At 37.4% G+C, this 25875-nt stretch overlaps 1 protein-coding gene across 4 annotated transcripts in view; it reads right to left on the bottom strand.

Moving 5' to 3' along the window:
• The window catches only part of GLRA2 (glycine receptor alpha 2), a 231225-nt gene that overhangs the window by 140965 nt on the left and 64385 nt on the right, over nucleotides 1–25875 (bottom strand). For all 4 annotated transcript variants that reach the window (XM_003917424.5, XM_009197221.4, XM_003917425.5 and 1 more), the window contains 3 exons: nucleotides 14990–15072; nucleotides 12159–12296; nucleotides 10171–10385 (listed from right to left, as the gene is read on the bottom strand). In XM_003917424.5, the coding sequence (XP_003917473.1) occupies nucleotides 10171–10385; nucleotides 12159–12296; nucleotides 14990–15072 (436 nt within the window). The remainder of the gene's footprint in view (nucleotides 1–10170; nucleotides 10386–12158; nucleotides 12297–14989; nucleotides 15073–25875) is intronic.

Below are 25875 nucleotides of genomic sequence, written 5' to 3' on the forward strand. Positions count from 1 at the left end.
CAATATACAAGGCAAAATGGAGTCAGGGAGACTATCTAAAGAGTATTCCAGTACAAAGGTGTGGTAGGGAGAAATCTAAATCCCAAGTCCCGAAGATTTCCAGTCCTGGCTGTGCATAATCCTGCTAGTTATTCCATCAAACACTAATCTAGAGACTGTTATGGAGGGGTTTTACAGATATAATTAAGATCCCAAATTAGTTGACCTTAAAATACAGAGATTATTAGGTGTGGGTGATCTAATTAACAGGCCCTTTAAATCTGGGTATAGAGGAAGTCAAAAGATTTGAAATATACAAAGGAATTAATGCGCTGTTCCTGACTTGAAAATGGAAGGCACCACGTGTAATGAAATGTGTACAGCCTCTAGAAACTAAGGGCAGCCCCTGGCTAACAGCCAGCAGCAAGGAACGGGGGCCTCATCTCTACTGCTGCAAGGAGCTGAATTCTGCCAGCAACAAAAATGATCTTGGAAACATATTTCTCTTCAGAACCTCCAGAGAAAACCTCATCCCAGCTGACACTTTGATTTCAGCCTTATAAGGCCCTGGGCAGAGAAGTCATGCTAAGCCAGACTTTTGACTTACAGAATTACAAGCTAATAAATGGGTATTTTAAGTAGCAAAGTTTGCTACACTACAATAGAAAATTACTGCATCAGCTGAAAGCTAATATTCCCTATTATGCTATATCTATGTTTATTTTAAGTCATAAACATAATGTCCTTTACATAAATGACATTACCATACTATATCTATGTTTAATTCATAAACATAATACCCTTTACATAAATGACATTATCATGCATATATACAAACACATAATTCTGTCTCATGAAATAAGCATATTTAGTATAAGGATATGTACAAAAATGGAAAACTTGCCCAATTGTTAGTGAGTGCTCAAATTGGTGTGTTTATCGTCAGCATCCTGCTCCTTCCTGGGCCATGAGAGAAATATTATAAAGAGAGGTAGGCACTCAACAATTGCCTAACTGGGGCTTCTTCTTATGGAAAGCTATGAGGAAACTTTTCCAAAGAATTTGAGGAAGCCTCCTGGAAGAGATGATAAATTTTAAGAGTGGTTTCGAAATTAGAAAGAACGTCACCAGACTAAATGGCGATATTCTTATATTCTTATCCTGTATACTTATTATAGATTTGTTCCAAGGACACTAAAGTTAATATCAGTCATTTTATTTAAAACATGGTGGTATGAAGAACTTGTGTCCAAGTAAAAACTTCATCTATTTTCAAAAAAAATTTAGTTCAGGTGCTTCCTCATGTCCCTTCTTCCAGGAAGTTCCAGACTAGATCAAGGATCCTTCTTAGCAGCCATAACTTTTGCTGTGTAACAAACTACCCCAAGATGTAGTAGCTTAAAATGACAGCTATTTATTTGTTCACTATTCTATGGTTCAACTATTTGGGCTGGGTTCATCTGGGATGGATCATCTCTGTTCCACATGGCAGTGGCTGGACACCCTCATGTGTTTGCATGGCCTCACCTGGTGGTTGAGATAACTGGGCCATGTGTCTCTTATCACTCAACAAGTTAACCTGGTCTTAGTCACAGAGTAGTGGTCACAGCATCCCAAGAGTAGCAGGAGAGAGCTAACTTCAACATGCAAGCATTTTTTAAGCCTCTAGTTGTGCTACATTTGCCATTGTCCCATTGACCACGACAAGTCACATGAACAAGTTTATAGTCAGTGTAAGAGGAAGCTATTACCCAAGGGTGTAGATACAGGGAGGGAAATTATTACAGCCATTTTGTAAAAAAAAAATCTGCCTTTATTGCACTGAATTATAATCGTCTATTTTATGTTTGTGTCTTCTTAAGGACAGAAGTTCTGTTTCTTCTTGTCTGTAATGTGATCATGTATTATAACAGTGCCTGACACTATGTTGCATACTCCACAATAGTTCATTTTTTTCCTCACTGTGTGGTGTTTATAAGAACCCAAGCCATTTGGACCCATAGTTACCCATTTTAGTGAAATGGAAAGAGAAAGAGTTCAAAATAATCCTGAATTTCCATATGCCATCCCCAAAGACTTATGAGCCTCACCAGGACTTGAGCAAAAGCATAGCTTGGATAGCTTCTCTCACTGTTAGCTTCCGTGCAAAAGGCTGCCAACAACATTCTTAAAGTGCCAATGGTGCTTCAGCTCCGTCCCCAGAGAATTCTCACACATCATCTCTTTGCATATTTTTTTCACACACTCACTACATCAATGACTCTTCAATTTGCTGTGGCTTGGGAAATGTCAGGAGGGAAAGTTTATGAAGTCTTCTACAGATGCAGATATCTGGCTAAAGCAAGCAGGCCTGCAGATCAATTTGCTTGGCTTTCTTACTTTTTAATCTTTATCCAGGAACTTCATAAGATCCTGATTATGTACAAAAGGTTATTGTTTCCAGCTTCTTTCAGAAATACTGGGAAAGTCATTCAAATTTGCTGGGAATATGCTTGATTCAAGGAGCAATCATCTTTATTTTTTAGAGCTAAAACAGATATCCAAACAAATCTTTATTTAAAAACTCCTACAGGTATCAGTCTTACTGTTTTAATAGTTCTCTTAGTGCAGTCTCTAGTTAGAAGCATTCTGGTAGGGGGATTAAAGCAAGACCAAATGTGGCAAAACTATGTATGGCCTCTTTCATTTTAAATTCCAAGCATGTCCTGGGTTTGTCAGCTGCTTGAAATGGTCCAGCTGGTCTTAGTTGACCAGATGGCTGAAAAGTAAGGAGAAATTTCCTTATATAGGAAATAGGCCATCCCAGTTAATAATGGTGAAAGACAGTGCCTCTGGATCCTTGCTTCAAACAGACAGTTCTGGACCTGTCAGAGTCATCTGCACACCTAGGTCATTCTAGCTATCTCAGTGTTTGCTTTCACTTCTATAGTCTCCGGGCTTCAGCCACAAATGAGGACTCAAGACACACTTAGGAGTGGCTATAAATCATCTAGCTATGATGACAAACATGGAGTAAAGGAAAATAATCGTGTAATCTTGTTTTGCCATATGCAAAGCCTGCCGGATGTCTCAGTCTTCCATCTTCCATTCAATTCATCCTCATACTTTTCTGAGGGTGGGAAAGACAACACGCAGCCTTTAGTCTGCCACTAGAGGCTTTATGCTCTAAACGGTTAAAAGAAGTATTGCCAGCACAATAGCTTCTTGGGGGTTGGCAGAGATGTATGTTTAAAAACCAATTTTATAGCTTCAAAGGGGAGGATACCGATGAAACACATATCATGCTGGTATTTGATTTTCCTGTATTTAGAGAAGGGATTGAACTTCTGAAAAAACAAAGAATCAAGAACAGAAACACAAAAAGTATTGGTTGGCAGGAAGGTAGGAAATTAACTTGGAATCAATAAACACAAATTTCTTACTTGAAAACGTGTTTAAAATGTGTGAAGCATGTTTGAAAAAAATGTGCCCAGATTTTCTTCTAGAAAGCCTTATTTTTTTTCTTTTTTTTTTTTAAATTTATTTATTATTATTATACTTTAAGTTGTAGGGTACATGTGCATAACGTGCAGGTTTGTTACATATGTATACTTGTGCCATGTTGCTGTGCTGCACCCATCAACTCGTCATTTACATCACGTATAACTCCCAATGCAATCCCTACAAAGCCTTATTTTAAAAGTGTAGCCCAAATATTATGAGTAGAAGGTCCTCGTTGCCTGGAATGCCCTTTACCTCCTCCTACTTCACCTACTTAATATGCCTCGTAGATTCAGCTCAGGCTCCCTCCTTCAGGCCATTTTCCTAAGTCTGCTCCTGCTCTCTCTACTTCCTTTGCTCCCTGCCCCTCTCTTCTCTCCCTTCTTCACCCACCCATTCCTCCCTCCTTCACTTAATAGGTTAGGCATCCTACTTCATATATCTTTATATTCTACATTGTTGAATAATCACCATTCCAAATGCCTATCTCTGGCCTAGCAGATTACAAGCCCCTAAGGGTCGGGGCTGTGTTTTATCTTTGACCCCTGGAAGAATGCATGGCACAGATAAAACATTCAATAAGTGTTAGTTGAATAAATAAATGGATGGATGAATCATCAATTGGATTATACTGGAATACCCGTTGATTACAAGTATTTTCAACACTGTTCATTTATTCACTGATTTACTCTTTACTGAGCACCTACTGTGAACCAGGTGTTGTGCTGAGGGGTGGGTACATGCACATTTCCATGATCAATGAAGTCCTTGCCCTCATAGGGATAAAAGTCTAAAATTAAGAGTGTATATTTATATGTGTAACAGTATGGGAATAGGATATTCCTATTGCCTCAGCATTTTTAGTAAAGCCTTACACTAAAGGGAGACACTGCACATATACATGTCAGATACAGTACTTTCTAGAAGACAGAAAATGCTGTCTAGAGACTCCAACATCCAACACCCTGTATTACTAGAGAAAACCAGACATTTGAAAACATTAATTGAAGTAATGGAATTTGTGGATGTGGACAGTGCTATGGCATTCTCCCTATTCCCCTAAAGATGGGTAGAAGGTGGCTTATACCTACCCCTGTAAGAGAAGAGACTGGTATCTCTTCCATATGCCATATATTTGGTAAGCTGCTCAAATTCCAACAAGTTACCCCTGGATCAGAGTTCTTAAGAGAATGTCTTATTTGTCCTTAGTCATTTGGGTTTTATATGAAAATGTGAACACCAATATCTGTTTCTTACCTGAATGAATTTTGAAGGCAGTAGGTTAGCTGGAATACCCATGATAGTAGGGTGAAAGCAGAAAGATTAGCAGTTGGTTAAGTTGCATTTCTATCATTTAGCAAGGCAATAATGCACAAGTTCTTAGTAAGCCTAATAAATGGTGCGGAAGATAGCTAAATGTGAGTCATCTGGAAAACACGTCAACCAGGAGGGCTATCTTCTTGAGGAAGGGGACCTGAGGAGTAAGAAGTTGTATGGGATACGCTGCTAGGAGATGATAGCTAAGGGGAGATGATAAGACATCACCCAGAGAGTACATTATTCATCTGGAAATGGTGTAGTATGTGGGATGCCCTGGGAACTCCAAAAAACTCAAGTTCACCTCGCAAGAAATCCAGCATTTGGGGGCTTGCCATTAGAGAAGGCACTAATAGTATACCATAGCGTCGGTCACATGCGACTTTCCTCCATCTTTCCCATTACCCTCAGCCTTCAACAATGGTGAAGTCAGCAACATGAGTGAGGAAAGAAGTTGGAAATATAGGGGAGTAACTGTGAAGGAACAGACAATGTGCTCCACATCGCTGTACATTTTCAAGGCAAAAGTCAGGCCTGAACATGCGGCAAGGGAAGAAAAGAGCATTGAATTGTACATGAGACTGAAGTTTTGTTTCAGACTAGATAATTTTTTTAAAGTCTGATAATAGACTATCCTAAGGTATTTGTCACTGATATGTTGGCTGTCTATTACATTGAAAAATACACATTCCAGGTGTAATAGTATAGCGTATAGTACTGAGAATCTATAGAATCCTCCAGGGACAGAGAAGACATAGCCAAGTGGGGGTATTTAATGGCAGCGAGTGGGGAAAAATTGAGTCGTATCTTATTCAGACCCTCTGGAGCTTAACCCATTTAATCAACTATCTGTAAAAAACACACACGTGTGTATTTGCCCATACATACATAGTTGTCCCTTGGTATCCACAGGGGATTGGTTCTAGGACCTTTGCAAATACGAAAATCTGTGGATGCTCAAGTCCCTTATATAAAATGGAGTATTATTTGCATATAACCTATGCACATCCTCCCATATACTTTAAATCATCTCTAGATTACTTATAATACCCAATACAATGCAAATATTGTATAGTTGTTATGCTGTACTGGTTATTTTAGTTGTATTATTTTTATTGTTGTTTTGCTTTTTTTAAAAAATATTTTTGATCAGTGGTTTGTTGAATCTGCAAATGCAGAACCTGCAGATATGGAGGACTAATTGTATCATGTACACACACACATATGACAAACTTTGGTTAATCTCATTGACAGTACAACTATAAGTGAATAGTGAGTCATCCAAGGAACAGGACATCTTCTATTCATAAGGCCCTTTATGCATTTTCTAATATAACCTCTCATCCAATGGAGCAGTCTTTTCTACTACATTATGTACAGGGAACAGTAACAATAAAAATAACCAGAATGAGTTGAATACCAACGATGTAGAAAACGTGGGCTAAACAATTTATATAAGTACTGCTTCATCTCACCCTCATTTAATTTTTTAAGGGGTAGATAATCATGTTCTCATTTTAGAAATGATGAAACAAACTTAGAGAGGTTGAGTGAAGTAAAAGCTCTAAGATTTAGATCAAGGCCTGCATATGTTTCAAAATATGTCTTTGTTCTTTTTTTTATTATTATACTTTAAGTTCTGGGTTACATGTGCAGAACGTGCAGTTTTGTTACATAGGTATACACGTGCCATGGTGGTTTGCTGCACCCATCAACCCATCATCTACACTAGGTATTTCTCCTAATGCTATCCCTCCCCTAGCCACCCCCCAGCCCCCGACAGGCCCCAGTGTATGATGTTCCCCTCCCTGTGTCTATGTATTCTCATTGTTCAACCCCAACTTGTGAGTGAGAACATGCGGTGTTTGGTTTTATGTTCCCGTGTTAGTTTGCTGAGAATGATGGTTTCCAGCTTTATCCATGTCCCTGCAAAGGATATGAACTCATCCTTTTTTATGGCTGCATAGTATTCCATGGTGTATATGTGCCACATTTTCTTAATCCAGTCTATCACTGATGGACATTTGGGTTGGTTCCAAGTCTTTGCTATTATGAATAGTGCCGCAATAAACATACGTGTGCATGTGTCTTTATCATAGAATGATTTATAATCCTTTAGGTATATGCCCTGTAATGGGATCGCTGGGTCAAATGGCATTTCCAGTTCCAGATCCTTGAGGAATCGTCACACTGTCTTCCACAATGGTTGAACTAATTTACACTCCCACGAACAGTGTAAAAGCATTCCTATTTTTCCACAACCTCTCCAGCACCTGTTGTTTCCTGACTTTTTAATGATCGCCATTCTAACTGGCATGAGATGGTATTTCATTGTGGTTTTCATTTGCATTTCTCTAATGACCAGTGATGATGAGCATTTTTTCATATGTCTGTTGGTTGCATAAATCTCTTCTTTTGAGAAGTGTCTATTCTGTCCTTTGCCTATTTTTTGATGGAGTTTTTTTTTTTTTCTTGTAAATTTGTTCATATATTCTTAACTTCACAAAGTCTGCTTGAGAATTTTTGGAAAGGGAGACATACTGTAGAAAAATTCCAATCCTTTATAGTACATGTCATATTATTATGAGATTCTTCTGTACATTAAAACTCAAATACTTTTCTGTATAACTTTTACCCACAGATTCTGCTTCAAGTCTAATCTACTAGGTTGGTACAAAAGTAATTGCGATATTTGCCGTTACTGTTAATGACAAAAGCCACAATTACTTTTGCACCAACCTAATGTCTTCAACATGGCCTCACATGGGAGAACATGGCTGTTCATTAATTTATCCATCCAATGAGGATGTATTGGTTGTCTAGTCTAAGCCACATACTGTTCTAGGTGTTGAAGTTAACAGAATGAACAAGACAAAGTTCTTGCCTGCATAGAACATATATCCCATCAAATATTTTCTCATAGATCTTCCCTCATTCACTCTAAACATGCTCAGTCCCTTCTTTTTTCTCATTGAAAGTTTTTAAAAATTAAAAACTATATATATGTTATCTAGAACACAGTAGGCTACAAACACTCTTATGCAAATGTACTTATAATTATCATACTTACAAAAGCAAAAAAGAAAACGCTAAATATCTAAGATGGTGTAAAAGTTTGATCTCAGTTTTCTGTGTGTGCATGTGAGTGGGCTTGCCCATAAATGCACATAGAAAAAAAGACTGAAAGAAAATACATCGAAGTCTTAACAACAGTTATTTAATGGTTGGTTAACGTTAATCATGTTTTCTGTGTTTTCTATCTTTTCTATAACAAACATCTTACTTTTAAAGTGTAATGTGCATGTGTACTCTGTACAGGGCATTGAAGGAGGCCCTGCAGTAACTGTACAATCACCACAGTGGAGCATCTGGTCAGGAATTGCAGTGTTTATAAATTAAAATGAGTATTTACATGAATGCACATGTATAAGTAACTGTATGACCAATTTTTATTTTCCATGACTCACTTTTTATCCCATGTTTGTTTCACACCATCATCTACATAAGTTACATTTCCTCATGGTCAGTTGAAAGCCAACCATGTTTAATAACAGCATAAGAAAAGTACATGGAGGAAGATAAATGTAATGGTGGCAAAAGGATAACCACCATGAGTTCAGAGCCAAGTATAAAATGATTTTTGATTATACTCTCTTTTGGTTTATCTGAGTTCCTGATTGCCTCTACATACAAAGATCACTGATCAGTGAACATTTATTTAGCAATAGTTTTGACCATTGATGCAGAATCATAACAGCTTTATAAAATGAATAACAAATTTATAAAAACTCAAACTCCCATTTTGAAGATAAATGACTACTCTTTTCATAGCAATGAACAGTTGGAGGCTAAATGTCTTATATTTTGACATTATATGCTTACAATTTGTCACCAGTATTTTAGCTGTCTATTAAATTGTAAAATATATGTTTGTACATCCTGAGGTTTAATGGCATGGCATGCAGTAATGGCAGTAGCTAATAACTAATAAGAAATAAGCAAATGACCTGTTTGGGAGGGGCGCAGAGTGGATTAAAAGTGCTATTAGGTAAAATTGATTTTTGATTATACAGATTTAAAAAGTTGTATTTCTGACATCTGTATTCCAATAGAAAAATAATACAGGTACATTATACTATTTGTTACTCTAGAAGACAAAAAAGTATTAGAGATATCTCTATTCCTTTCTCCATGACCATATAAAACCTAATGTTTATCTTTGGAGGCATGGGACTTAATAAGTTGTGTAAATATTTCTCCAGTATTCAGCCCACCTCTATTATAACCACAGACCTCCTCCATATGTCATCTTATATTCTAGATATGGGAAATAATGTGGAACATGGTCTAACATTTCTCATTATGTCAAATTCAGCACAACCAAACATAAACTCAAGCCAGCAAAAATATGGGATTACATCTTTGTTATTTTCCTGAAATGCATTTTGGAGAGACTGCTCAACCAGTATGAGACAATGTACACTGAATCCTAAATTGAACTCATATTCTGGAAAATTGAAGCCAATGGCTCATTGTACTCAGTGGAATGGGGAAGCACACAAAGGCACGCTTATGGGGTGCTAGAGCATTTCAAAAGTGGGACATTTATCATTACTTAAGCAATATTTACAAATGCAGATGGCCTGCTTTTTATAAAAATAGATTACACAGCCACTTATGGATTATTATTTGAGGTGCTACAAAATGTCTATATGTCCCTGATATCGATCCCACACTTCTCTGTCACCATGCCACATTTCTAGGAATTTTCACTATTTTGGATGACTCTACTGTTCCTTCTCTAGGTAACTGTGTCACTCAAAAATAGTAGCATATCAGCCATTAAAGGAAATTAAGGCATAGCAATGTTTCATATATCAGATTGCTGCACCCTAATACTGTACATTAATTTCTTTCATATATTCATTGATATGGCTCTTCTGTGTAAATTTCCAGGAGCCTAATTCAAATTTTTATTACTATAAATGACTTCATTGAACATATGAATTGCAATAGTTTCACCAATAAATACTTGAAAATATGGCCTAAATTGCATCAGTCTTACTCCAATTCTTGCAAGCTTCATGGCTCATAAACAACTGAGGTCAAAAGCACTCAAGGGCTTTCTAGAATCTCTAAGCCATGTTTCTGCCTCTACTCATTTCTCTTCACTCTCAATACTAATTTCCCTTTCCTCTAAATGATATGATTTTGAGGGTTCCCCATGTTCCCAGATCCCCAATTCTCTCAAACTCAGCTTTTTTGTCCTCTTATTGCATTCCTATCTACGACAGTGTCATAGAGTGGCCAACATTTCTGTCCTCACAGAACTCTCCAGCCCACAAGACCTTTGGGAAACTTTCATGTAATCTGTTATCAAGCAAGATTTCTTACCTTTGGCAGAGATGCCCTGGAGCCTGAACTCTGGGTGGTCATTGTTAAGACGGTGGTGATGCCCAGTGCGACCCTGGCAGGGGCTGCGTCCATGTTTATCCAAAAGGAAACCCAGGACAAAATTACTATAAGCAGGCTTGGGATATACATCTGGATCAAATAATATCCCATTTGGCGTTCCAGATGAAACTTGACCTCAATGCAGGTAAACTTTCCTAGAAGGAGTAAATGATCATTTAAAGTCCAGTCTGAATTTATATTTCCAATTCCGCTATCCCACGTTGTTTAAAAAAAAAAAAAAAAAAAAAGACTACTGCAGATGGATTTGGAAGATTGCACAAAATGTTCACCCTACATAACCAATTCAACTCTTCTCCAACTGAACCAGTAATAGAAATAATTACTGTGGAATAATAGTGATAATAATAGTGTGAGAATGTGTGATCTAAAGAGTCACTGGACCAAAACCATACAGCATATTTAATTTTTAAAATCTGTGCTTGCTGCAGCTTGATTGTTTTAGACAAAGCTTCAGAATTTACAAGACTGACAGAAAATTACCAGTGGAAATAAAATATTCAAATTTTGTGTGGTTATAATATGTAATATATAGTATATTCTATTAATAGCATATACTATATGGCATATAATATGTAACACATGACATACACTGTATAATAGTTGAAGCCATTTCCTCCAAAGAAGTACAGTTTACATAAAACTACAAAGTATTTAAAGAACTGTGTATCTATCATTGTGTTATTAATGGCAAGAGAAAAATGTACATTTGTATAAGCCAGTGTATAATCTAGTCATTGTAAAAATTTCCTAGCCTTCTGGGTAATTGCTTCAGTACATTTAGCATATGCCTAGGAACTATGTACATTGTTTCTTTCCCTGCCTAGGAACTATGTACATTGTTTCTTTCCCTGTAAAAAGGAGGTCATATAAAGGCATTAAAACTTTTAACATTTAAGAGATAGATATTTCTACCTCTTCCCACTTTTTTTCTCCTTAATTGACTTGGAGTTAGAACCCCAGAAGGTAATTTTGCTTATTCCATACAGATTACAAGACATAGGGTTGAATCCTTGGTCAGAAAAAAAAAATCCTTGGAATCAGGTTTTAGTTACTTCATAAGTATCACCGTTGGCTGCTGGAACAAGTGTGCATAAACTGTTTTCCCCAGCAAGGGACCTAGATCAGTTACTGGACAAACCATCATGTCTTGATTGTCTCTCCATGATCAACTTGCATGGTACTGAACACCATGGTTTTTCTTGGGAAAAACCATCAACTTTTCTGGACAGGTAAAATCTTCCAGAAAACAACAGATGCCTATTTGTTGCTACCACCTCAAGTTCTTCCTCCACCACCTGTCCCCCAACCCCATGTGTCTGTCAGTACTATTGATAACACATGACTTTAGAGCCAGCTGAATTCCTGCCAGCTGACTTTCATCCAAATTTCTATTACTATCTAGGACTGAAGAACACAACAGCTCTATTTCTGGGTTTACAAAGACCTGTGTTATTGTCCCTCTTTTCCACTAGGCACTAAGACAGTAAAGCAGAGGGTGCAAATTTACCTAAGCATCCAATGGCAAGAGCGGATGCCAGAAGGGAGCCAGAATTCATGTTTTCTGCACCACTAATGAGGTTTTCTACACCTTTCCCCAGACTCATTTGACAACAGATGGTCAGCTAGGGAACAGCAAAAGATCCTAAATCCTCTCTCCTTCTCTCTGTGTTCTGGAGAAATTACCTCTTGTGTTTGCTGACCTATTCCAGAGAGTATGGGAATCTTATCTGTTGAGGGAGTTTTGAGTCAAATCAGGTCCATGCCACATAGGTCTATTTGCCTGGTAAATATGCAGCAATTAAAGTAATGAGATATATACGCCAAGCTGCAAATGGAGCTCACTTGTGTTTAACAGCTTAAAAAAAAAACAAAAAAAACAAAAAAAAAAACAAAAAAAAAACACTTACCAGTGTTGTAGTGCTTTGTGCAATAGCCAAGTTCCTTCTCTTCTTTCAAAATAAACTGGGGCAGGGTCAATCCTTCAGCAACTTGCACTGGACCATCGCTTAACCACTCAAATATCAGGTCATTCATCGTGTACCCAACTGAGGTAAAGAAATCATAGTGAAAATTGAATATGGCTTTCCAAGAAAGCTTGAAAGTCTACCCATGTAAAGAAACAAACAAGGAAACCATCTAAAGCGGACATATGCTCAGTCAATTCAACAGCATTCTTAATAAAAGAGCTGCAATCATCACTACAACTCTGTGTCATTGGAGCCAAAGAAATTTAAGACAGAAAGCTACTTATGGGTGGATTTTTTTTTCTGTGTAATGAAAGAATGGAATCTAAAAAGTTTATTGATTTCTGCCTTTTTATTCACTAACTCTTTCTGAAGAACAAACAAGTAAACAAACATAAAAATCCTTTGAAGATTGTCTTTACTTGCAAGAGCTGAGGCTTTGGCAATTCAATAAGACAATCCAATCCACAGTGCCAGTCTTAGTACTTCAAATGAAAACCATTCTTTTTTTAAATGAGAATCAATTCATCACGGGCCTGCCTAAAACATTCCCATTGCAGACTTGGCCCTCCTCCTAGGGTCTATTAGCTTTGCATTCAGAAAGCTTATGTTAAAGTCCTTCTACTTTAGCAAATGGGGAAGACTATTGGCAGGTAACCTAAGAGGAAATTGTGGGATATGCAAATTAAGAATATTCATTTGTGCTAGTGTCTTGCTAAATGGGCCCACTCATAATTATTAATATGAAGTAAAACAGATTACCTATTATGAAAAATCATATTGTTATATGACTCAAATCATCCAAAATGAGATTGTTATCAGTTTGGTAATCCAAAGTTAGCTCTTAGTCTCCAGGCTCCTGCTAGCTAGGTCATCATCTGTCAATTGTTTCTGGATCTTTCTCTACCCTAGAAATGAAGCCTACTCTTCTTTCATGCACCATTTCTCTACCTTCTCCCTTTGTTTGTAATATTTGAACTTTTCAAATAAGAGTGATGAGGACAGGGGATGTTATATGAGGTCTTGGCTGGTCAAAAACCTCAGCATGGTTTTTTTAAGTGTATGGATTCTTATTCTTATTTACTGCAAGATAGTGACTCACCAAAGCTACCCAGAAATCAATGGCAAGTTTAATTGTAATCTACTTTCCTGTTTCTTTATGTTGAAAAGGTAGTCCTTTTCAACATAAGGACTACCCCCCCCCAAAAAAAGAAGAAGAACATTTAAAGCAAGGAGATACAAAGAGGCCCTATACAAGCACTGATGATCCTCAAAGAGAATGGCAAACCCTATCTGTATGGGTACACCTTAGAAACCTCCAGCAAATAGTACTCTAAGCTCACAAAATACCCCATGTTCTTGTCTGTTAAGCTTCTCGTTGGCCACCACAATAAAAGTTCTTGTCAGTCACCCTGAAGCCTCAGCATGGGGAAGACAGCAGAGGTAAAGAGGTAGGGATGAAGAAAGTAATAATGGGATAGAAAAGGAAAAAAAATTATAATTCCCACCCTTCACATCCAAAGTTAGTGGTAAACATGATGTTTCTTTGATTTCATTATTCATGCCAGGACTGAGCTTATTTACTAATCCAAATTTTCTAAGCCTTGGATGAGCATCAGTTGACAGCTATGGCTACTGTTTTACAGAAAAAATAAAAGTGTTGGGTTGAGTCGGGAGATTTTGGAGCAGTAGAGAAAATAGAAAGAAGGAATCATTATGTAAGAAAATGTTTTTCTCAGCTTTCTTCTCAAGAGAAGGAGCGATAAGGAAAAAAATATATAAGGCCTATTTTGAATCAGAAATTTTCATTTTATCTATGACAACTTCTTAAAGAGGTTTCATCATTTTGTTTATTTCTCTGGGATGTTTCAAGGAAAATCCATAGTGATTTTTAATGATCAGAATGAAACCAACCCTGTCACTACCTCTTTTTAAATAATAGATAAGTCTTTTTACACATATTATTTTTCTAAGCCAAGAAGTTAAAAGTATTTCCTTGCCCCTGCCTCATTAAATCTCCTAACATTCATGTAGGTCACGGGCACTTATTATTCTCTGCATTTTACAAACAGAGAAACTGATCGACCAAGCCAGAAAGAAATTCATGTTTCTTAACTGAAAATCCTGTTACCTTGGAGGCATCAGCAACTTATGGTGACACATGTGGCATCAGGGTTAGGTAATAAAGGGGACAAAGTAGATGGGGGGTTTTCTACTTGCTTCACCATGCTTTTGTGTATCCACTGCTTATCTAAGAGAAATGCCTCTTATTCTATCTTATTCCATCTCATCTCATGCTCCTCATTCTTACATCCTCCTCTGCCCAAGGTCGTTATGTCTTGTTCTCAAAGCAATTATCCCATCCTGCCAGAATTCCTTTTGGGGTGATGGTCTATACGGGCATAAGATGGAAAGAAACTCAATTTTCTGATTAAAGAGTGATTCACTATAAAAATTTAATGACTAATAATTTTAATTTTCCCAGGAGACATTTTCATTTCAATGAAAAGCTTACTAAATCAGGCTATTTTGCGGGGTGGGGGGGACAAAGGAAAGTTATTTGGCATTTTACTTTGAAAGGTTGTCTATGCTGTATTGATAATGAGATTTTGTATGACACACACACACTTTGGTTTGCCTTTCCATTAGGATGTTGGGGGTTGGTCAGTATATAGGGAATGAGTCATAAGGGTCCTTTCTCTTTAATTACATACTGAAAGAACCAGGTCATTGGTTAAAACAAGCAGGGAGTCATTTCAACAGTGGTGACTTACAACTCTCCAGCTGCATTGTACAGGTCTGGACATCCATCGGAAAGTTCTTCAAGTCCATGGGACAGGATAGGGTCAAGGTGAGTCTTAACAAACAAAAAAAATTAAAAACCATTTTTAAATCTATGAAGTCCACTTGTTGAGAAACAAACAAAAGACACTTGGCATTAAGCAAAGTGACATTGATTCAAATAATGAAATCTAAGCTCCAAATCAGGGCAGTGCTTTTTGTTTCTAAAATGAAGAACAGTCATTGATAATGTTTTAAAAATATTGTAGTATTTCACCAAAACCTCTTACTCTATTTTTCATCTTCTAGCCTCTGATTCTCCCTCCTTCCCCAAAAATGGTGCTGTTCTCAGCTTTGTACTAGAATAAACAAGACCACTGAGATATAACTTAACAAGAACAATAGACTCTTACCCACACTAATGTCCAAAAGATATAAAGTTTATACTATTTTAGAATTATACCTTGGACTTTGCTTCAAGGACAGAAATGATGTAATAAGTGTAATTGATCATGGTAAGTGCTAGTTCTTCTTACATCAAATGGGCAAATGCTTAACTCCACAGTCTTCTCATTTACTACATGGATAGGTTAACAGTATATTTTAGCATTTATTCTAGAATTTTGATAATTCTGGAGCAAGTAGTTCTTGAGCTAGAAAAACCCATTTAAAGATGATGGTTTATTTAATTAAGTCCCACGTATTTATCTTTGTTTTTATTGCATTTGTTTTTGGGTTCTCGGTCATGAAATCCTTGCCTAAGCCAATATCTAGAAGGGTTTTTCCAATGTTATCTTCTAGAATATTTATAGTTTTAGGTCTTAGATTTTAGTCCTTGATCCATCTTGAATTGATTTTTGTATAAGGTGAAAGATGAGGATCCAGTTTCATTCTCCTACATGTGGCTTGCCAATTATCCCAGCACCATTTGTTGAATAGGGTGTCCTCCTCCTACTTTATGTTTTTGTTTATTTTGCATGGCAAAAGGAACAGTCAGCAGAGTAAACAGGCAACCCACAGAGTGGGAGGAAATCTTCACAATCTATACATCTGACAAAGGACTAATATCCAGAATCTACAATAAACTCAAACAAATTAGCAAAAAAACCAAACAATCCCATCAAAAACTGGGCTATGGACATGAATATTCTCAAAAGAAGATATACAAATGGACAACAAACATAAAAAATGCTCAACATCACTAATGATCAGGATAATGCAAATGAAAACCACAATGCAATATCACCTTACTCCTGCAAGAATGGCTATAATCAAAAATAAAAATGAAAAAAAAAATAGATGTTGGCATGGATGTAGTGAAAAGGGAACCTTTCTACAGGGAATGTAAACTAGTACAACCACTATGGAAAACAGTGTGGAGATTCCTTAAAGAAAGATAAGTAGAACTATTATTTGTTCCAGCAGTCCCACTACTGGGTATCCACCCAGAGAAAAAGAAGTTATTATATGAAAAAGATACTTGCACACACATGTTTATAGCAGTACAATTCGCAATTGCAAAAATGTGGAACCAACCCAAATGCCCATTAATCAACAAGTGGATAAAGAAACTGTGGTACATATATATGATGGAATACTACTCAGCCATAAAAAGGAATGAATTAATGTAATTCACAGCAACCTGGATGGGATTGGAGACCATTATTCTAAGTGAGGTAACTCAGGAATGGAAAACCAAATATCATATGTTCTCACTCGTAAGTGGGAGCTAAGCTATGAGGATGCAAAGGCATAAGAATGACACAATGGACTTTGGGGATGCAAGGGGAAAGGGTGGGAGGGAGGTGAGGGATAAAAGATTACAAATTGGGTTCAGTGTATACTGCTCAGGTGCTGGGTGCACCAAAATCTCACAAATCACCACTAAAGAACTCAGTCAGGTAACCAAATGCCACCTTTTCCCCAAAAACCTATGGAAATAAAAAATTTAAAAAGAAAAAACAAACTACTCACCCCAAAAACCTATGGAAATAAAAAATTTAAAAAGAAAAAAAAAGGAAAAACTACTCATTATCTTACAAAACAAACAAACAAACAAACAAACAATGGTTTGTACATAGTCTTCAGCTCTCTGCACCCAGTAAGGGTTACTCTGCTCCACTTTCCTCTTTCCTTAATTTTCTTGAACTCCAGTCAGCTCTGGCTGATCCTTATATCAGGATATTCGTTGAGCTACCATCTCATTTCCACCATATCCCTTTTTAATCCTCAAGGGAATGATGCACACCTCTTGCTCTCCCATTTTTCTGTATCTCCAAGATTCAAGGAAGGAAGTTAGGATTGAGAATTAGTAAATCTTGGTTCCCTTCCTAGTACTGCCTCTAACTATCTCTTCCCCCAAACAAGACCTTAAACTTGCTAAACATTTGTTTTGTCATCAACCAAATGATGAGGTAGGTAGATGCTTATTCTCATTTGATCCTAATACTACAATCCCTATTTTTCTAAAGTTGACTGCTTCAAATTCTGTTCATCGTATCTCAAACACCTTTTATATCCAAAGACCCCACGAAATCTCACACTGTTGCCTAAACTCTCCTTTGCTGTCATGCTCATTCTTGCTCTGCCTTCCTGGTTCCTTTATCTTTCCTTTCTCTGCTTCATTTTTACAATCTAGCAAACGAAACAAAATTTAACACATGTATTTTAAAGAAAGGAAAGGGTTGCGATTTGAAGTCATATTAGACAAAGAATCCATGCTGACAATCATCAAAATTATTAAAATATAATGATTGGAAAAATAAAGATATAAAACAGTGTAATGTGAAAACATGTTTTAAATCTTGGAAATAAACACACCATTATATTAAGATTAGATATTTTTGGTTAGTGGGATGATTCATATTTTGTTTTTCTTTATCTTGCATTATCTGAATTGAGAAGTATAAATTATTTGAAAATGTCCATAAAAACTATTTATAACAGCTTTCCCATCTTCATGTAATTACATGTGCCTTTCTTCAAACAATAACTGAAAAGTAAAATTATAAAATTCCATTTTGTTCAGTAATGTTTTGCTATTATAATCATATGATTATTAAAAATTTGTCACAAACATACAGCATTTCACATTCATTGCTAAATAAATTAGCTACCTTCTGTGGGCTATTCTGAGAACCCAAACATGTCTCTAAAGGAAAAAACGTGGCTTATAGTTCTAAACAACTGACTTAAAAATAACATTTTAGGCAGGAAAAATTGTTGTCATTTATGGAGTTCGTGTGTAGATATAGCTATAGATATACAGATATTTAGTTTTTGTTTCCCAGCATAAAGACTTTATTTTTTTGAAAACACAATTTTGTGGAGATTAATGCCGTGAACTCTTTGAAATAAGGACAGAATAAAAGAACCAAAAAAAAGTAAAAAAGAAAAAAAACAGAACTGGCACCTTATTAAGGGTGAAAAAAATTCAAAAGGCTCCATGAGCTTAAAATTATTATTACCATAATGAGAATCTATTTTTTTCTGTTTTTCAAAGAAGAAATAAATATTTTCATCATACAAAAATATGTTCATTCATAACTTGGCTATTATGAATAGCACTGCAAAAGGAAACAAAGCCTCAATTAGACAGAAGGACTAGATTTTTCTTTCTTGGAGATATATTGCATAGCATGGTGAAAATAGTAAATCATAATGCATTGCATATTTCAGAATTGCTAAGAGAGTAAATTTCAAGTGTTCTCACCATAAAAAATAGTAAGTATTTGAGGGAATGGATATGCTAATTTGCTTGATTTAATAACTCCACATTCTATTGATAAATCATAACATCACTTTGTACCCCATAAACATATAAAACTATAATTTGTCAATTTTCAATTCAAAAACTTAAAATTTAAAAAAATGTTCATTATATGAAAATAACTAGATGGTATGTGGATAATTGGTTTCAGTGAATCAAAACCAAAAAATCTGGAAATTTCATTATAGTTTTAAAAGTTTACTTTTAAGAAATTAAAAATAATAATAATGAAAATGAACACACCTTAAAAGAGCATGTTAAGAACATCACAGAATTCAACTATATATTGCTTTGTTATTAGAAACAACCCAACTTTAATATTCCTAATCATAGGCTTGCTGAATTTGATTGTTTTGCAAAACGACCTTTTCACATTTCTTCAGGAAGCAGAGGTCCCACACACAATTATTGCTGCCTTTGTGGCAGATCTAACTATCCTAGAGGGGCTCCGCAGTTTGGGAGTCAAAACTATTAACAGCATGGGAGACCCCACTGAGATAAATTCCTAACAAGCAGGACCCTATCCCTGAATCTTGTCTCAGCTGAGAACTCAGTGGTTTTTTTTTTTCTTCTTCTTCTTTGTTTTTCTAATTTCCTTTCTAGGAAGCTCACAGAGTTTAAGCTTTGTTCCCAAACTCATAAAACCAGTGAGTGACCAAAGTTAGATTTGAATACAGCTTTAACCGACATCAAATTCCCTTTATTATTTCCCACACTACCACATTTCACATTTCCTCCTTAGGAAAATAATCTGTTACCAATTTATTATCCTCCTTTGTCTATGAAGCTAGCAGAGTTGGTCATAGACACCTTAGTTGCCTTGTACCTGCTCAGGGATACCCCTTTCATTTTTCCTCAGACACCCAGAATTCTCATGGCTTGTTGTTTTAAAAACTCCTCCAGCCTCTCCCGGCAGCCCAGAAACCTGGGTGATAGACCTGGCTTACCCATAAAGAGCTATTTGATCTTGACTAAATCTCTGGGCCTCCCCCAACAAACATCCCCATCCTGCTCAACATCTCTGTGATTATAAACTATAAGTGAAGGCAACCAGCTTGAAGGATTTCCTCTTATAGGTAAATTTACCCTCTTGAATATGAGGAAAACTTTAAGTGCAAGGAACACTTCTTAAAATAGGAACTTCTTGGCAATCTGGGCAGATAGGTGAGACATCTATTGCTTCCACAGGGCTTTGTCATCCAATGTCCTAGAACACTATCCACTCTTTCACTGAGAACATAAGGAAGGCCTTCCTGTACCATGTTGATCCGTTGAATCTTTCCTCCCAGTTGTACCTTGAAATTTCTGAACCATGTGACATTCTAGTGTCAGGGAGATTTGACAGGATGCATCAAGTATCAAACAGGAGTGTCATCTTAACCCACCTAGACCTTAAGTGAAATTAGCCTGGGGGCAAGTTAGAAGTCAAGTTAAAAGTGCATCATTAATACAACCCACACATGGAGAGAGGGAGGGAAGATTAGGAAATCACTGGGATCAAAAACACTGCTAGGCTGGTTGACTGATCAAACATCTTTTAGTATAGTGGGTTTCAGTCTCTGGTAGGCATAAGCATTGTCTGATGGGCTTAGTCAGAATGCAGATTATCAGGCCCTCTTGATAAGCAGCCCAGGTTACACCAATGCTGGTGTCCTGGAGCACATTTTAAGGAGTACTACTTAAGCATATCCCAAGGGATGACTGATTTCTGTTAATGTGATAGACAAAAAGGTGAAGGTTTTAAGAAAGGGGTCTACAATTAGTAACAGTAGCACTCCTTTGGGAAATATTATTTCTTTTTTTTTCCCCCCCCTTTTGAGATGGAGTCTCGCTCTGTCACCCAGGCTGGAGTGCAATGGGATGATCTCGACTCACTGCAACCTCCACCTCCCAGGTTCAAGCGATTCTCCTCCCTCAGCCTCTCGACATTAGGGTAGGACAGTTAGCCTCAAGTAGGCTGCTAAGTGATTGGACTAGGGGTAATGGTACAAGTTAGGGGTGATGATCATGGGCTTCAGTCACATTGGAGAGGTATACTGGTTAAGTCAGGGCAGTGAAGCCAAAATCAGTCCACTGGCAACCAAGAATGTGATAGATGTGGCTAGGAAACTGGGAGAGCTGCTAAGAGGGGTAGGAGGACAGTTTCTAGGTGAGATAGAGAAGAAGCCAAGACCATCATGCCTTTTAACACATGCCAGTATGCAAAGGCCAAAAGTAGGCAGTGAACTCTACTCAGGGTGATGGCAGCATATCAGGTTACTGTCTCTGATGTCTGGAAAATAGGCCACCAAGAAATTTCAAAAGAAGTTAGGGAGGTGGCTGCAACATGCGTTGAATGAACCACAACAAAAATTTTAGAAAATCTCATGGTACTGGTCATAAAGAACAGAGTACATGGGAAGACTAGCTCTAGGTCCTAGGGTGGAGGGATTGGTATTAAGCATGACTCCATCTGGGCTGTAATGTAGTATTATACATCCATTCAGCAATATTTTGGCAAGTATTTATTGGGCACCAGGCACCAGACACCTAAAATAAGACAGTGTGTCTCTTGAAGGAGATCACAACTTAATATCAGAATTGCAGATATATATCCTAATAGTTTCAATTTATTATTCAACTTTTCGAAGTTGTTTGCAACTCTCCCACTTAATCCTTCTGATGATGTGAATCAGACACACCTGAACAGAATCAAATAAAGGACATTTAATTACTCCCTTGGGACCTAGATAAGCACTCTCAGTGATCAGGTAGAGCAGGTTATCTACTCTTACAGACCTGGATCCTTAGAGGGCCCTTTCGGTCTATCAGAGAAGCATCTCTTGACGCTCCTGAATCGAACCTGAGGTACCCACATGAGGATCTTTATTCACAGAAAACAAAAGGAATTGTCCAAGTCTGGTTAGGCAGACAAGGAATGAAATTTTTTAACTTACCATTTCTGAAAGTTCTGTGACAAAATGGCTACTTTGAACTTACATCATGTAACGCATAGAGAGAGTCCTGCCTACTCCAGCCCTGAGCTTGTCACCTGGTCCATGGGCAGCCACAGATGTGGCTGCACCTGGGAAGGCTTTCCTCCTAATCAAAGTTTGAAAAATTAATGGTGTACAAATTGTTGGGAGTTCCACAAAGGTCCCAATACATCCTTGCTCAAACACCTTCCAACTCTTAGCTGCTATATATAATAAATGGATAAACATTTAGCTAAAGGCTTCTTTGACTATTAAGATGCAAAGCTAGGAAGAGAAATGTGTTTCAGGTACTGTTACTCATTTCCTTCTTTGTGTAAATGAATTGATAGATTCCCAGATTCCCTATTGATATCTCCAAGGGCAGACTGTCATACTAAGAAAATCAAAGGGAAACATGAAACTAGATGAAAAACAGGGCTCAGAAAAATGTGGCTGGGCACCAGAGACACATCATTTTTTCAATATTGTCTAAGGCTGGACCTAAACCCCAGGTTGGTTCTGAGCTGTATGGTTAGACGCTTTCCTCTCCATTAATTCCAAATAGGCACTTTTGCTGTTTTTTCTTTTTCATTTTTTTTTTTTTTCCTGTTGACCTTGGGATGTGGAGGAGATAAATGGCAACACTGCTTGGCTCATTAGCTGTTCTCCTCTCCTCTGACTAAAATCCCAGTGGCTGAGCAGGAAGGTCCATGTTTACCAAATATCATAAAGGCATCATAGAAAATACCCATATGCAATGAGCAATAGTAGCTGGGAAGGACAAAAATACAATATCTGCTCCCATCTGTGTGTGGTCCTTTCAGAAAGTGTGCACACATATGGTTGGCCCATGTTAATCAAGTCCAAATGTGGATTAGATTCAACTTGGAGAGCAACTGATAAATCTGCAGCTAAAATTTTCCCCAAATGCTTTGATATTTCCTGGATGAAAATGTTTTTAAGGTGTTGAATAGAAGAGGGATAAATTGAACACCATCAGAGGAAGGAGCTCAAATTACCAAAGATTTAAATAATCAATACTCCCTGACATCTTAGTTACATTTTACATTTCAAAGTCATTTCACATCTAGTATTTATTTATATATCCAAACATTGGTGAAGATAAAATGTAGCCTGCACATTAAAATAAATGAGAACTGCCTTTCTCATTGTCACTATGCGTCTAGTATTATATTTAATAGTGGCATTGAGGTGAAGAAAAAGAGAAAGTTACTGTACAATGTAGCAATTTTTAAAATGTTTTATTTTACTTTTTAAAAAAAGGGGGAAAGAGAACATGTGTAAGCACGCTTATGAACTGCAGATATGGTTTTGAGAAAACCAAAGTAATCTCGTACCTGTTGACAACTGAGAGTAAAATTGTGTTACCTGGCTGGTATTTTGCTGCATTAAAAAGACTTCCATTGTGGTAACTGGTGGAGACTTACTGACCACTGTTTCTGGTGGCAAAGGTTGGAGAGAGAATGGAGTTCTGGTCAGATGATAGGATGGTCCATCCTTGACTGGATAACACTTTGAAACCAAGCATAATTCCTCAGTTTGCTTTTAACAAGCAGCTAAAGGGGAGCAACAGCATCAGCTAAACTATTATCTGAAAGTAGATGCAACTGTCACCTCTGTTATGAGCTACATGTCTCCCAAAAAGAGGAAACTCAAGGCAAGGAGAGTATCCATCTGCTTTGGACTAAGTGTGGAAAGTGAGTGGAGCCTGAATAGTACAAGTATGTCCATACATATGTGTTAAGGAAGGTAAGGGGCATTGTCACCCTTACTTACTCCCTTTTATCCTACAGCCAACTCAAGGATAATTAAGACATTCATTGAACATTTATTATGAATCTGGAACTGAGAAAAACTGCAGGTCAAAGAAAGGTTAAATGACTTTTTATGGTCACTTAGTAAAATTGGATTTGAATCCAAGTATTCCTGACCCTCAGAACTGACATTTGTCCCACCTCAATAGAATTCTGTCTTTAATCCCCTAGTGTACATTTTGCTTTCTATCCTTCATCTGACTGCTCAAGTTTCGCAAAATACCCATACTAAAATGAAACATCAAATAAAACCTTTGTTTTATTGTCATTTGAAATAACCAATCAATCAGAAATGAGATGGTTTTGCTCTGAGAGTATGTCTCATGTGGAACTTCATATAATTGTATTCATACACGTACTTAATAATTTTCAGTGACTGTCCAATGATAAATATTGTATCCTCTTTGATACAGATGTTAGTTTGTAATTTTAAATGCCACAAGCGAGAAGAAACTTGTTGGAGAGACTGCTGAGACACGCAGATGGACACGTTTTTTTTCCATTTTAAAATAAAGTACCTTTTCCTTTGGATTATGTGCTATGAGAATGCACTAAAGTAATTCATATGTTTCATAAGAGCCATGGTGATATTATGCATGTTTATTTTGGTATTAATGCAATCCAGGGAGCCTTACAAAAGTAGCAGTGTGGACCAGGTAGAAGCCCACATTAATGTAAGTTGAGCAGCCTCACCAGGACCTCTGGTTTTCCTTTGGCTTTCTGCCATGAGAAAGTTCAGGTGATGAGTAATAACAGCAGACTAACTCTTCAGCTCTGCTGGCTCAAATCTACCACATGATTCCTTTAGTCTAAATAGTCAGTCAATTATTTTCCCAGCCAACCATCTTTGTGTAATTGTCTAAAAGTATATAAACCCATGATTCATGAACATATTCTAAAATAATAATTCACAGATATTCCTGGTGATTGAATTAGAGGGTACAAGTGATCTAGTTTGTGACTGGAAAATTTCTCAGGGCACTTGGTACTGAGTATTTGTCGTCATGTAAACTATATGTTGAATTTTTCTTTTTTGGAGACAGAGTCTCACTTTGTCACCAAGGCTGTAGGGCAGTGGCATGATCTTGGCTCACTACAGCCTCGACTTCCTGGGCTCAAGCGATCCTCCTGCCTTAGCTCCCTAAGTAGCTGGGACTACAGGCACACACCACCAGGCCCAGCTAGTTTGTTTTTTTTTTTTAATTTTTTGTAGGGATGGGATTTTGCCATGTTGCTCAGGCTTGTCTCCAACTCCTGAGCTAAAGTGATACACCCTCCTCAGCCTCCCAAGTGCTAAGATTGCAGGTGTGAGTCACTGTGCCCGGCCACGTTGAATATTTTAACGCTGCCTCTTAAATTACAGGTAGTCCAATCCTCCCTAACCTACTCCAAAATCAGGTTCCTCTTCTCAGGAGTTGTATATCTAATTGGGGAGAAAAGGGTTCAAAGATCCAAGTAGTTTAAGACAGGCATCTTGAAATTCTGAATCTCCTCTGCTGACTCAAGCCCTAAGGGACATGAAGAATGCACTCTTATTTACTCATCAGGAAAGTGTTTTGTGGTTTGGGAAGGAGAGGGAGGTTATTTTGAGTTAAAAACTTATAATAGTGCTAGAAGGAGCCTCATACTTGGTCTAAGTCCCTGGTTCAGTCTCATTTTATAGAGGAAACTGAGACCCAGAATGATAAACTTATGGGGCTGGAGAGGCTGTTCTATGATCCTGGGAGATATAGTAAATGATGAAAGCAAGTGTGGAGATCACAATGCCCTGAGCCATCTTCTCAGTATTCTGCTCTTTGTACCATTGACTGAAGAGCAAACTCTGATTAATGTTAATGAAATGGAAAGTTACCTCTAAATGGAAGAAAACCTACTGGTTGCTATGGCTAGTCCAGTCAGGTAAACAGTTAAGGACAAGTGGTCATGCTAACTGCCATGTATTTCATTGATCAAGTCTCTCTTTTCCTCCAAACAAGCATAAGATCTGTAATGGTTAATACTGAGTGTCAACTTGATTGGATTGAAGGATGCAAAGTATTGTTCCTGGGTATGTCTATGAGGGTGTTGCCAAAAGAGATTAACATTTGAGTCAGTGGACTGGGAGAGGCAGACCCACCCTCAGTCTGGCTGGGCACCATCTAATCAGCTGCCAGCACGGCTAGAATAAAGCAGGCAGGAGAAGATGGAAGAACCGACTTGCTGAGTCTTCTGGTCTTCATCTTTCTCCTGTGCTGGATGTTTCCTGCCTTCGAACATCAGACTCCAAGTCTTCAGCTTTTGGACTCTTGGGCTCACACCAGTGGTTTGCCAGGGGCTCTTGG

This window comes from Papio anubis, chromosome X (assembly GCF_008728515.1).
Source record: "Papio anubis isolate 15944 chromosome X, Panubis1.0, whole genome shotgun sequence".
In the NCBI taxonomy this organism is placed as follows: Eukaryota; Metazoa; Chordata; class Mammalia; order Primates; family Cercopithecidae; genus Papio; species Papio anubis.